General features: G+C 39.5%; 2 protein-coding genes across 2 annotated transcripts; one reads left to right on the plus strand and one right to left on the minus strand.

Annotated features, from left to right (window-relative positions):
- Window positions 1-1,568: 1,568 nt before the first annotated feature.
- On the minus strand, window positions 1,569-4,740 carry gpx9 (glutathione peroxidase 9). Its single transcript, XM_035406672.1, has 5 exons — window positions 3,998-4,740; window positions 3,638-3,731; window positions 2,634-2,764; window positions 2,117-2,247; window positions 1,569-2,015 (listed from the first exon to the last, which is right to left on the minus strand). Exons 2-5 carry the CDS (start codon window positions 3,708-3,710, stop codon window positions 1,958-1,960), a joined length of 393 nt encoding a protein of 130 aa, XP_035262563.1. The 5' UTR covers window positions 3,711-3,731; window positions 3,998-4,740; the 3' UTR covers window positions 1,569-1,957.
- An 81-nt stretch (window positions 4,741-4,821) lies between these two features.
- Window positions 4,822-10,628, plus strand: fbxl15 (F-box and leucine-rich repeat protein 15). The gene is made up of 6 exons (XM_035402031.1): window positions 4,822-4,879; window positions 6,472-6,609; window positions 7,263-7,422; window positions 7,683-8,185; window positions 8,643-8,882; window positions 9,227-10,628. The coding sequence occupies exons 2-5, from the start codon at window positions 6,584-6,586 to the stop codon at window positions 8,830-8,832; spliced, it is 879 nt and encodes a 292-aa protein (XP_035257922.1). The 5' UTR covers window positions 4,822-4,879; window positions 6,472-6,583; the 3' UTR covers window positions 8,833-8,882; window positions 9,227-10,628.
- The last annotated feature ends 3,118 nt before the right edge of the window (window positions 10,629-13,746 follow it).

The following is a 13,746-nucleotide window of genomic DNA, read 5'->3' on the forward strand; positions in this document are numbered from 1 at the left end:
GCAAGGCAGATGAGACTAGTTGAATCTTGAATGGCTGATTGTTAATAATAATAATAATAATAATAATAATAATACAAAAATACACACACGCACGCACACACATACAACACCCCTGATAATGTTTGGGACAAAGACATATTTTTTATTTTTTACCCTGTACAATTTTTGATTTATAATCAAACAATTCACATGTGGTAAAAAGTGAAGATTCACAGCTTTTAAAATTAAATCAAATGGCAGGACTTTTTATGAATAGCCCCCCATTTCAGGGCACCATAATGTTTGTCGAATTACGAAAGTAAAATTGTCAATATTTTGTTCTTGGTAACACTGTGAGAGTGGTGTAAGACCCAAGTCGGTTATACAAAATATGTAGACCTTATTTAGCCTTTAAGCCGTACAGGCCTCTGTAAGAGGAACAACATCCCAGACATGCCCACTGTCAGCCTCTCCCAGCATCTGGCTGTGGGACTGTCAGAGGGATCCAGCCATGACTGCCTCTTCTTCCACACCACCGACTCCTGACTTCTCCTGCAAGTAGGAGGGAAAATGGTGCCAACCAACTGCTTAATATTACAGAGTTCACACTGAGAGGCTGTGTTTCGTCCTGTTCCCTGTGGCTGCCCATGTGATTATTTCCGTTCTGTCTCTCCTTCTCTCCCTTGCTCTCTCTCTCTCTCTCTCTCTCTCTCTTTCTGTCTCAGATGTGACCTGAGAAGGGCTTTGTTGCAGCTCTTGTGCATTGTAGTTCTACATCCACAAATGCAATTCAGGGTCTTTTAAAGACACTTCATAGCTCTGCGGCTAAATCCTGTATAGATCCATTATCAGTTCTCTATCAGAACAGGCAAATTATACAGTAGTTTTCAGGGTAGTAACCATTTACATCTCTTAATTACTGCTGCTGTTTAAAACAAGTAAGAAAGCAGAAAGAAATGTACCAAGTGGTTATATGAGCATTTCTGCTAGTGATATATCTGACTACATTTATGATGCATTGTAGTAGCATATGCTCTTACAGGCTGAACTATTAAATAAATCAGTTCTATTTATCAAATAAGCATTTGTGTGTGAATGCATAAATGATGTATAAACATCAACATTTAATTTTTTAATATTTAACATTTTTGCACATAATAATTAATAAATTATATAAATAATTATAAATAATTTAATATTTTTTTGTAACTGTTCATGCTTTTTGAAATACAATTAATCCTACTTTCTTTGTTTCTATTCTGTCCTTAAAGCCCTTCAGTAGAATGAGTCTGGTAAGGGAAGAGATATTATGATCTGTCAAAAAGTAACTTACATTTAAATTTGGACTCCTAAGAGACCTTTGAAAAATGTACCACATATGAAAAAAGGAGGCACGGAAATGTTCAATCCATGATCATTCAACAAATATGCCTGAGTATAATTTCATACTCATAGACCTTTCTGGTTTCACTGGATGTTTCTACTGTAGAACACAAGAAGTCAAAGGTGTTTACAAGGCTGATGTCAAAATAGTGACTATTCACACAGGTTTTTAAAAACTTTATTTTATCACAATCTCTATGTGCCTTTACATGCTAAAATGATTGAGACCACAGTCCAAAATGATTAGATGAATGAATGAAGTTAGTTGGAGTAAAAAAACACAGCACATTTTGTAATAAATCACATGGATGATACAGTATTTTTTCCTGTTAAGAAAGGGTTTACTCAGATCTGTCAATCAGTCATCCAAAATGGATGCCCAAAGAACAGCAGGAAGAGCATGTGAAGGTGACCCATCACTGTGAGAGGCTGGCGGGACAAGTGCTCCGAGTGAATGCACTGAAACTCTGAGCGCTCTTCCCCATCCCATCTGATCCAGCTCAGGTGCACATCTGCATTTGCTGAGGGATCGTCACACTGCCTCTCCCGGGTGAAGACGGTGACCTTCGGAACATTCTTCAGTGAGGGCGGGACCCTACAGAAGCTCTGCTATATCTTTCTCCACCTCCGTGATTGGGGTGTGCAGCTCATATCTACAAGAAACAGAAGATCCGCAGCGTCAGTTAAGCATTATTTCAAGGGGCGAACAAAATGTTAATTCATTTATTTATTTGTCCAGTTTTATGTATCTTACCTCCTGAACGGTATGCCGTCAGGATGGATGAGGAATTTCTCAAAGTTCCAGCGTATGTCGTTGACGTTTATTGGCGACCAATAGAATTTCTTTATGTCTCCAATCAGTGGGTTGACGTAAGGTAGTGACTCCTGCAGGGAAAGAATGCAAATGGCCGTGGTATAAAATGAATGCAAAAGTAATACCCTATGTGAGTTCACCTTGAACGTAACAACTAATAACCAATTACTGTCAGCACTGAGATTTACTGTTGCTCATAACAGTAAAACTGACTGCTGAGGATAATTAGCAGCAGATCATATATGTGCACATTGAACTAAATTCATTACCATTGGATACCAAAGACATGACAAGTGACAAGTAAAAAAGATGGTTTATGTATCCCATTAATAATTCCTGGAATTAAAGGAAAGGACATATTTTTACCCCGAACTGTAGGTGGTATGGTCCAAGACACACACTATGTGTAGGACATGTAACATGGAGTGGAACAGTGAAATTACAATGGAATAAATACCTTGAGATATGTAAAGAGAGGGTCTTCATTCTGTCCGTTGACTTCAAGCTTACCAAATATGGGGAAATTTGGGATGAATCCTCCACCTGGCCTTACACACCTCAGAACATTGAGGGTTTCATGATTTCCCTCTGGGGAAAAGGAGGCAATATACAAATAATATTATTGCAATATATAAAATATGCTATGCAGCCATGTAAAATTGATATTTAGGGTCAGAAATACAGACTGATAAGTGAAGATATTTTTAAACATATATATTTAGACTGCCTTTTTGTTTGTCATTTTTTGTTGAGAAAATAGGTTCACTGTTTACTATCATTGTTACCCTTGGTCACCATAACAGAACCAAAGCAGATATTAGTGACAAAATGTAATTTGATTAATATCACAGAAAATTATACTGAACATAGACAAATCATGGCTACAACAACAAGACATACTGGAATCTATCAAAATAATATATTTTTTTGTGGTTTCCTTATTTTAATCGGCTAATATTTTCAGTCCAAAAATTAAGACTGATTTATCTGTTCCACTGAGTTTAATACTTTTAACTCATCTGAAAATTACATTTTCTGATTTCTGGACTGCTGACTGCATTCAGATTTTTTTGAAAACCAGAAACTATATCTAATAAATCTGGAGGTGAATGCCAGAATGTCTATGTATTTAATTCTTACCCTAAAGCCAAATTAGAAACTCATAGATGAATAAAGTCAATCTTACAGTTTATGCCACTTGTACTGCTATCCCAACTGTTAGATCATCTGTTATAACTAAGAATTAAACATTTAATAATCATCCCGCACACTAGTGCAAATATAAAAAGCAATATGTTACTAAGTGACATGTTAGTATATTGCCTATTTTCATAAATCACAGTTCAATGAAGTTACTCTTCTTTTACAGATACATAAAAATTGAATGATAGAAATATCAACTGCCAGGTAGCCAAACAGACTGTTACAGTGAAAATGTCTTCACCATCAGCGGGCACTCACCAGGTGCCTGGAGACCAAACTGATTGCAGGGGAATCCAAGCACAGTGAAGTTGAGATCACCATACATGTCCATGAGTGCATTCAATCGGTGATACTAGACAATGTGCCAAAAAAGCAGGACAGATTTCAGTTAAGTGTGGAGATACAAATACAAACATACAAATAATGTAACTTTAGAAAGAGTAACTTGACATAGCAATTATACCAATCCATTTAGCCATGAGAAAAAAAAACACAAAAAAAACATTAGTGACAATGGAATATGGTTATACAACTAAAAAGGCAGTAGCGTGTTCACTGACACAAGCTACATTTAGATCTAACAGAAATCACTACTCTCAAACAGCACAGAATGATTACCTCTTCTATTGTAGATCCTCAGAAGGTGGCCAGATTGACAATGAGCAGCGCCTTGCCTCTGAATTTACTGAGGGAAACAGGCTGGCCTTCAAGGGTCTCAACAGTGAAATCATAGATGGATGTGCCCGCCATTATAGGACACTGGGAGTGGGGTCCAGCACATGCAGATAGAGCCATTTTAGTCAGTAGAACATGTCTAGTCACTACCCTGTCACCCCTCTTCATTCAGATATCCATAGCTCTTCGGTCAGCAAATGTTCAGCATGATTTACTCCTTTGTGTCTCTGCTTGGAACTGAATGGCCATTTGTTCAAGCATTAGCATGGGTATGCAAATCTGACAGGTCTCGTGTTTTCACTTCTTTTCAATGAACAGGTAATATATTTAATATTAATGTTTTAAAATATTTCTTCCCCAGATGAAGACTTGCTGTTCAACAATTAAGTTGTTACTGCAGCAGAAAACATTAATATTTAGAAAGATTGCAATACCTAACGTTACATGATGTGGAAAGTAAAATAAATAAATAAATAAACGTAGAATCTTTTAAAAAATAGGCTGAGTGAGTTGAATATGTTTTAAAGCCATTTTATAAAACATGTAGGTTTAATCACTGCCGATGATGACGACTATACCACGGACGAAAACAAAATACAAAGAATAATGTCGAAAAAGAGTGGCTTTTCCATCCCCAAGAGGTAATTTTGTTTCGCTGCATTTTCGTTACGTGCCACAGATTTGGAGTAACATTTTGTTTTACGTTTTACGTTAAGTGGAACGACTGGAAACAGGGGGTGCGTTTCTTACACACGGTTCGGAACCAAAACAAGGGTACACATGAACCCGGAAACTTGTGCTTGGTGACTCATTGTTGTGTTAATAGGCTTATTTCACGTGGCCGCCATTTTGAAATTTTCCTATGCGAAAACGAGGCTATGGTGGGAAGTGTTCTAGGAGCGGTGCCTACATGAAGCAGAAAAGCGATTTGAGTCGGTGATGCTACTATGGCATATTGTTGTGTACCACGCTGTAAGTCGTATCAAAGACGAGAATGTGATCAAGGCTTGTCTTTCCATCGATTTCCGAGTAACCCGGACACCCGTCGCCAGTGGATTGCCAAGATAAGGAGAGATGTTGGACCTTATTTTCAGGTAATGTAACGAGCTAGCTAAGCTAGCGTCTAAGTTAGCTAACTTATCGTTAGCTTACCCTGATAATAACCTCCAAAAGTTCGTAAGATGAATTTACACGTCAACACTCACCTTAACACATCTCTCATCTCAGATCACAGACAACACAAGAGTGCTCCAAACACATTTCCAAGGACTGCATATTCAGATCGCTTACCGGTTTGGATAAACTGAAAAACGGGAGTGTGCCGTCTTTGTTTACATGGTGTCAGCCCAAAACCAGAAGGACAATTCAACGCTTCCAGAGGTAACTGTCATCTGACATTAGCCAAACCATTTCCGTATCAGCATGAAAAAGATAATAAATGCATTTAGATCAAACCTACTAGACTATGCTTAAAAAACGAACTTTCGTAAAGCTCTCTCAATTTGTGTCGACAGTGCTGTTGAAAGGATACAGCAACTGGATAGAGGGGTACATTACTGATATCGAAGGTAAGTTAACGATTTTGCCATCCGTAGGCTGTGCCGGCGTGCTAGCTAATCAGCAAACGGTGTCATAAAATTTTTCCCGACCGTGAAAACTGCCTTGTTTACATTTTGAACATTTGTGGCTAGTGGGTAAATCTATCGCGGTTTTCGTCGCAGCACTGTCCACACAAATTGAGAGAGATTTATGAAAGTTCGTTTTTTACGCATAGTCTAGTAGGTTTGATCTAAATGCATTTATTATCTTTTTCATGCTGATACGGAAATGGTTTGGCTAATGTCAGATGACAGTTACCTCTGGAAGCGTTGAATTGTCCTTCTGGTCTTGGGCTGACACCATGTAAACAAAGGCAGCACACTCCCGTTTTTCAGTTTGTCCAAACCGGTAAGCGATCTTAATATGCAGTCCTTGGAAAAGTGTTTGGAGCACACTCTTGTGTTGTCTGTGATCTGAGATGAGAGATGTGTTAAGGTGAGTGTTGACGTGTAATTCATCTTACGAACTTTTGGAGGTTATTATCAGGGTAAGCTAACGATAAGTTAGCTAACTTAGACGCTAGCTTAGCTAGCTCGTTACATTACCTGAAAATAAGGTCCAACATCTCTCCTTATCTTGGCAATCCACTGGCGACGGGTGTCCGGATTACTCGGAAATCGATGGAAAGACAAGCCTTGATCACATTCTCGTCTTTGATACGACTTACAGCGTGGTACACAACAATATGCCATAGTAGCATCACCGACTCAAATCGCTTTTCTGCTTCATGTAGGCACCGCTCCTAGAACACTTCCCACCATAGCCTCGTTTTCGCATAGGAAAATTTCAAAATGGCGGCCACGTGAAATAAGCCTATTGAGAGTCAGTAGTACAAGCTGGCAAGATCTTACCGGTGCTGAACGCTGCTGCTAACAAGTCAGATCGCATGCTAGCTTATTCCTGCGGACTAGAAAATTATATTGTTAAAAAATGGAAGAGGGAATAGGGGGGCGCAAGTACGATGCCTTTCTAAACATTATCATTGCTTATCACTGATCAGTTGTGATATACGCATTATTTTTTCGCCTGCTAGTCTGGTGTTTTACCGTGTTATTGTGTTTTCCTTAATTGGGCTGAGTCGGTGCACGCTTGTCAATGATTATTGATCTTATTGGCAACTAACAAGCTAGCCAGCAAGTGAGAAGGGCCAAACTAACTACCTATTTTGCTGTCTCGCTCTAAGGGGAAAGTAGATCAGATCACATTTGTACGTTAAATATTAATTAAACAACTGTCTGAGCTTTGCATCTATTGGGCTGGCTAGCTACTGTAATGGAAATGAATGCAAGCTGTACATTGCCAATACTCCTCTATGAGCCAAAAATATTTAGCTTTGTACATTGAATGTTGCTTTGTACATTTTTGTACTTTTGTACATAGCTGAGGCTAATCTAATTAACTGATATTCCATTTGATTGAATTAAGTCAAATAATGTATTTCAGGGTACATTCTCAGACACATAGACAAGAGCCGGCAATTAAAGCTATCAAGCTATCTATGATATAGACTCCTAGATACATAATGCATTATATACACAGAGAAATATATTACTGCTTCATCAAGAAATCAGGGGTGTCAGAATTGTTAACATTTGGCAATTTATTCCAGGTACCAGCTCTTGGATCTACCATGGGAGGATGTGCTGGTGACCCACATATTCTGCTACCTTCCACTACGCCACCTGATTAGCCTACAGAGAGTGAGCAAGCAGTTCCATGCGCTCATCCAGGTCTATCTGGCTAACTGTCGTACGTTTGACTTCACCCAGGTAATGGATGCGTCCGTGTGGCATAACTAATATTGTAACTTAGGTAAATCAATGAAGTCCTAACATAGCCCAACACATGGGCTACATTACTCACACTATCATAGCACGAAGCAAGTGTTCTGTCTTTGTTGCAGTCTTTATACTGTTGAGAACAGCTTACCTATTGCAGATGGTTAGACTGAAACCATTCGGATTTATTAGTAAAAAGGGTGAGAAGGTTAAAATAAAGGCTGCTATGGCATGCCTCCCGGTGTTTTCAGATTGGTCACAGCATACCCAAGGAGGCCTTCTGCTCCATGCTGCGAGACAACAAAGTTCTCCAGAACCTGGCGCTCCAGAACTGCTCCGACTGGCTGACGGACAAAGAGCTGCTGCCGGTGATTGGCCAGAACCAGCACCTGCTGCGGATCGACATGAGGGGCTGCGTGTGCCTGAGCCGCCACTCCCTGGTGGCGGTGTCGCTGAGCTGCTCCCACCTCCGGCACCTGGGCCTGGCGCACTGCGAGTGGGTGGACAGCCTGTCCCTGCGCAGCCTGGCCGACCACTGCAGGGGGCTGCAGTCCATCGACCTGACCGCCTGCCGGCAGCTCAAGGACGAGGCCATCTGCTACCTGGCTAAGAAGTGCCCCCGACTCCGGTCCCTGTCGGTGGCGGTCAACGCCAACATCACCGACGCGTCCGTGGAGGAGGTGGCCAAGAACTGCCGGGAGCTGGAGCAGCTGGACCTGACGGGCTGCCTGCGGGTCCGCAACGAGTCTATCAGGTGCGGCGGCGCCTCTGGCTAATTGCCTCGCATCTGCAGGCCCCGCCCCCCCAATCCTAGTCCCGCGAATCTCATTCGGTCTCACTGGGCAAAAATGGGTCATTTCTGCTCAGAAATCACATTTCGAGTAGCGGGACAGTGGGCACATCACTAAAATGTGGTATTTTGATTAGGATTTTGGCTGACACTGTGCCAAGAATGTCACAACAGTTGTGTTGCTAATCTGTTTCAGATACATTAAATTTATAAGTAAGATTTGATATTAAACGTATTCCCTTTTAAAATGTTGAAGTTGTTGAGTTTTTAAAATGTTAAAAGTTTTAAAAACTCAATTGCAGATTTGTTGCTATTTTTGCAAAAGATAAAGACGTTTTGGAGGGGTGCTGCATGTGACCGGCTGTATTTGGCAGACACTCCTCACGTTTTCTGTCCCTGCTGTCCCTGCTGTCTCGGTTAGGACGGTGGCGGAGTACTGCCCCAAACTGCAGTCCTTGAAGGTCAACCACTGCCACAACGTAACCGAGTCCAGCCTGGGCGTCCTGCGCAAACGCAACGTGGAGATAGACGTGGAGCCGCCCCTGCAGAGGGCGCTGGTTCTCCTGCAGGACGTGGTGGGCTTCGCCCCCTTCATCAACCTCCAGATCTAGCCAGAGGCCTGCCAAATCTCTGCCCCACCGGACCTAGCAACACTGACCAGGTAAGTCCGGGTGTAGCGGGGAAATCTTAAGATTGGGTGACCTGCCAGCTTTGGTGGTCTTAACAACTCCAAACATTCACAGTTGAAAGCAATTGGCAGTACCGGATCGTTTTTTTTGTAGTACACGTGCACAAATGATCATCTACGTCATGAGGAAATTGGACACTGTCGTCAACATGGGATTCAAGGAAGACTTGACATGTGTTCAAAACATTTGGACCGAGTTCAGACTATCCCTTTACAAACGAGTCCAGCTAGTGTCCCTGACCTCACTTAACTCCTGTGTTACACGCTTGTGCTCCCCAGTGCATTTTTCCTGACCCCGCTGCTTCATTGACTTGCAGGTTTTCTCCTATACTGCAGACGGTACTACTTCAGAGACATCCTGTGTGCTGGCACACCAGAAGAGGAATGCTATAATACATGTTATAAGGAAATACACGTGCAGAAAACACACTGTACAATGTGTCAATTATTTATTCTTGTTGTAGAAATGCAGCATTAGATCAAATATGTAATATTAACAGATACATATTAGATATATTTTCAGACTTAATACTTAACGACGAAGAATCACTTTCCCAGAATAACTCCAATGTGAGTTTGTGTATTACAACGCAGAAGATAGTTTCACCAGTATTGACACAAACCATTATCCATGGCTTTAAATAGGAATTTAAACATTTTTTTTAAAAAAGGGCAAATGCAACCAAAGTACAGTCCATTTGTTTTGTATAGTCATAGAGAAGCATGCTGTAGTGCTAGTTTGCTTAAGTGTATTCTGTAGCACGATAGCATTGAAAGCAGTCTTTCGTCTGTAAATTGAGGCATCTTGAAACATGGTTTAAGTTCTTAGATGCACTTGGGCTTTACTTCAAACTGTGCCCTAGGGGTTTTGTATTTTGAGAGTGAAAAGTAAACTGAACCCTGGGCACCTCGACTTATGTTTGAGGTGAAGGTCAAGAGGTAGTTTTGAACAATGTGTAAAGCCAGACAGGTGTATTGTATATCATTTTTTAAGTGCAGTGTTCTTTGTTTCGTTTGAAAGCATCCCTCTGTGCAGTCTTAAAAGATCGTTTCTAAAAGACACACCAATATAAACTTCAAGAGGACTGATGCCTGTTTAATATTTCTTTATATCCCTGTAGTCCTCTTTATGACTGTTAGCATCACCCTAGTCATTGTTTCGGAACTGATATAGGTTAGCTTTATTTGTAAAGGTGTTACAATTCAGTTTTTCCTTTTGGAAGAAAATGTCTGATGTTCAATTTCAGAAAAAACTCTAACCTGTTGGACCTAAATGAAAATGCGTTGGTATAATTTATTGTCAACTGAGATTTATGGATATTTTTTTAAAGTAAGAGTTGGGATTAACACTGCAGGACTATGGAAGTGGTACAAAATGATAATGGCCTGTTTAGACATTATTTAATTAGCAAATTATTCAAAAATTATTTCTCTTTTATTGAACGAGGACCCGGTTTTCCTTGTACACATTCACTGTTTCATACTTCAGAATAAATGTCTTAGTTTAAATACTTGCTTGGAAAAATTGTAAATATTATGATGTGCATTATATGAATTGTCTTTTTTATTGACAAAGTTGATGTAATTTAAACCATGACATTGTTTGCTGTTTTTGGTTTTCAGAATTGGAAGAATGAGAGCAAATGTAACGGCATATGCAATACTTCATATGCAATGAGCTGTATGAGAGATCATAAACTGTCTTATTTATGACCACGATATGCTGTGTTTGTGTGTCTTTTCTAAATTACTTATATGCCATTGTAGAAACAATAGTATGAATGGCTTTTTAGGAAACCATTGATTCAGTGCAACGGTATTCTTCTGTGTATCAGAGAACAGAGCATTCCTTTGTTTCCATGTTCTTTGTTAATAGGTTAAACCCTCTCATTAGAAAATTGTACTAGTGAGATAATCTCCTTACAAAACTCACACCTGGCACATAATGAAACGTTTGTCTGAAGGTACAAAACAGACTAATTGAATAGCCCAGCGCTCCTACTGGAGTGCTAGAAGATTCAGTCAATTTTAGATTTTTACATTTAAAAATTCAAGGTTTACCTTTTAATCAGCAATTCATTCATCCAAATGTAGTGCCTTCTAATTTGAACAAAAAAGTATGTTCAAGATCTATCATGTTTTTATAGAACGGAGTTTCTCATTCTGGGTATTTGCAATCGTCATATCTATTCCGGAACATTATTTTATCACCCCATTTTATCTCTACGTTTGGTGTCAGCCATTATCGGGCAACATGAATCATCAAGTATCAACATCTTCAGCCCAATTTACTAATGCCTTTCTGAAAACAAATATCCACCCCCCCCCCCCCCCCCATTCCACATGTGATCACTGCCTGTCCAATTTCATTCATGTATCGTTGCAACCTTGAAGTTATGTGTTGCCTAGATTTTTTGAGACATATGAATGCTAAGACAAGGATTAGTCTGTACGTTCCAGCACAGTCAATTTAGGTCAAACAGTTTAAGCTTAGGTGATCATAAAGAATAACATTTACTCAGCTGCAACTCCTATTACAGTATGATTTCTTCGTAATGTTTTGTATACATATCAGCACTGACTGCCAGTCTCTGCTACTGATTTGGGAGAGCTCAGACGAGCATTTTTCTCCTCGGAAGCATGTGATGTTGCAGCACAGTTCGGTAAGGCTTGCACGGATATGAGTTGGAGGAACACTCTTCACATGTAGCTCAACCAGCTTACTTGCAGTGACCAGCAGGGGTCACCAGTGAGCAATGAGAGGCTCTGATCCCAGCTGACTGAAACCTTGCCCTCCCTGGGCTGCTGGGTGCTGTTGCAATGCCATACCATGAGGCTTATCCATGAACTAGAACAATGTCTAAACAAGATGAGCCACCCAGCAGCCCTTATTGTGTTTATATTTCACATTTAGGCTATTTGCATATTTTGCCCGAGCATTGTTTATGAAAGAAAAAATCATTGGATGTACTCAGTACCATTCTAACCTTTACATTTTGGTACCTCAATGTGATAAACTGGAGACAGATGTATCCAGCAGTTCTACCTTGCCTGGATCCTGGTCTTCCTGCAGACCGATACTAGACAGAAACATTCTGTGTGCCTTCATGATGGCAAAGGTCAAGGAGATATGTAGATTCAGGTAAATTCATGGTAATTACAGGCACAAACTCAAGTCAATTTTTCATTAGCTTAGTATGCAAAAAAAAAAAACCTGGACTAATTTTCAGCAGCACATATCTGTGCATTATTTGCCAAAAATGTTTATTACTTGCAAATGGGTTTAATAATTTAAATCCAACCAGACCTCCTGGTTAAAATGCTGGAGCCAATGTATTATATGCAAAATGCCTGGACGTAACCTATCTATGTTCACCAATAAAATCAGATGACCTCTGTTTTCACCTGTCACAACACATGATCGTAGAATTTCACCAATCATATGGCAAGATGTCGCCATCTGTTGGCCAGTCAATACAAATGCATGACTCTGCGCGAACGATAATTTCAATTGTTCAATTATTATTATCATTATTATTAAAATAATATTCAAATACAAAGTATCATTTCGGTTCATATGAGAATACATTTGAAGTTTTATTTTGAACCTGTTTCCCTATGGATACAAATGTATATTTTAAAAACTAGTAATACACAAAAAAGTAAGCATTTAAATGGTGATGTATGCACTTGTTGGCCCTGTTTTGTGAACTCATATATTCTTATTTAAATAAAATATTTTTAGAGAGATTTTGTCAAGGCACTGAAATACACTTTCAGTGGTGACATTTTCCCATAGCACCATGTCTATGTATTTTAATATTAATATAGCTATAATATTAGATACTGTGTATTTTTTCAATGTGTAGACAAAATATGTCTCCTTCCTTAAATGCAATAGATTTTCCAAAATCAAAATAAAGCACACACAGTATGTCCAGGGAAATGCAGCCATCCAAATGTTGTACTTGTTTATCAGGCTATATTTAGTGACTGGCTCAAGAGGCTTATGACTACCCTGCAAGCACGCACAGCAAGCATCACCAAACCTTCAGAGGAAATAGACACATTGCAAACGTATATCTCAGCACCAACTGTATAAAGCCAGTCATTCCCCAGTCACCAAATCGCAATGGGCGCAATTAAAAAAGATGAATTAAGTCTGCACTTACATAATAAATAATACATGGAAAATCTTTTGAATACTTATGTTTTTTCTTTCTTAAGTGACCTTGTGGCGTTTTGAATATTCATAAGCAAGCTGATCATATGTTTTGACAGGTAAATAAACTTATATGTATATGTGTGTCCTAACAGCAGAGTAACTGGATAATTTTAACATGTGTTGCATAACTTTATGATTTCACAGGTAAAATTAATAAGCAAAATTTTTACAATCTTGTTGTGACATTGTAGAAACACTGTTGCTTTAGTAACATGTAACATGTGGTGGGAGAGCATTATATATTTTCTGGGAAGATGGATCTTTAATGATACTGGCATAATAGGGAGAATAAGAAAAAAACAGTGCTCAGCAGCTATCTGCTTACGGTTTGCGCATACTCGAATTGCCCAGGCAGCTTTCACAATTTTCCATCTAGTCAGGCTCATTGACAGAACACTCAATACCGCTAAGACCTGGGAAGAGAGGAGCGGCTTTTGTAGGTCAGGTGAAAAAAAAAAAATCTTTAGACCAGTAATTTTTCTTTCTTGCCGGGTACCTGCCAATGTGCTGTTCTGTTCTCTGCTCTCTCTTTTCCGGAATCAAACTGTTGAAACATCCTCTGTCTCCGGTAGATCATTCTGACCCTTTCATGCAGTCGCTTGTTCAAATATT

Source organism: Anguilla anguilla, chromosome 2 (genome assembly GCF_013347855.1).
Source record: "Anguilla anguilla isolate fAngAng1 chromosome 2, fAngAng1.pri, whole genome shotgun sequence".
NCBI lineage: Eukaryota > Metazoa > Chordata > Actinopteri > Anguilliformes > Anguillidae > Anguilla > Anguilla anguilla.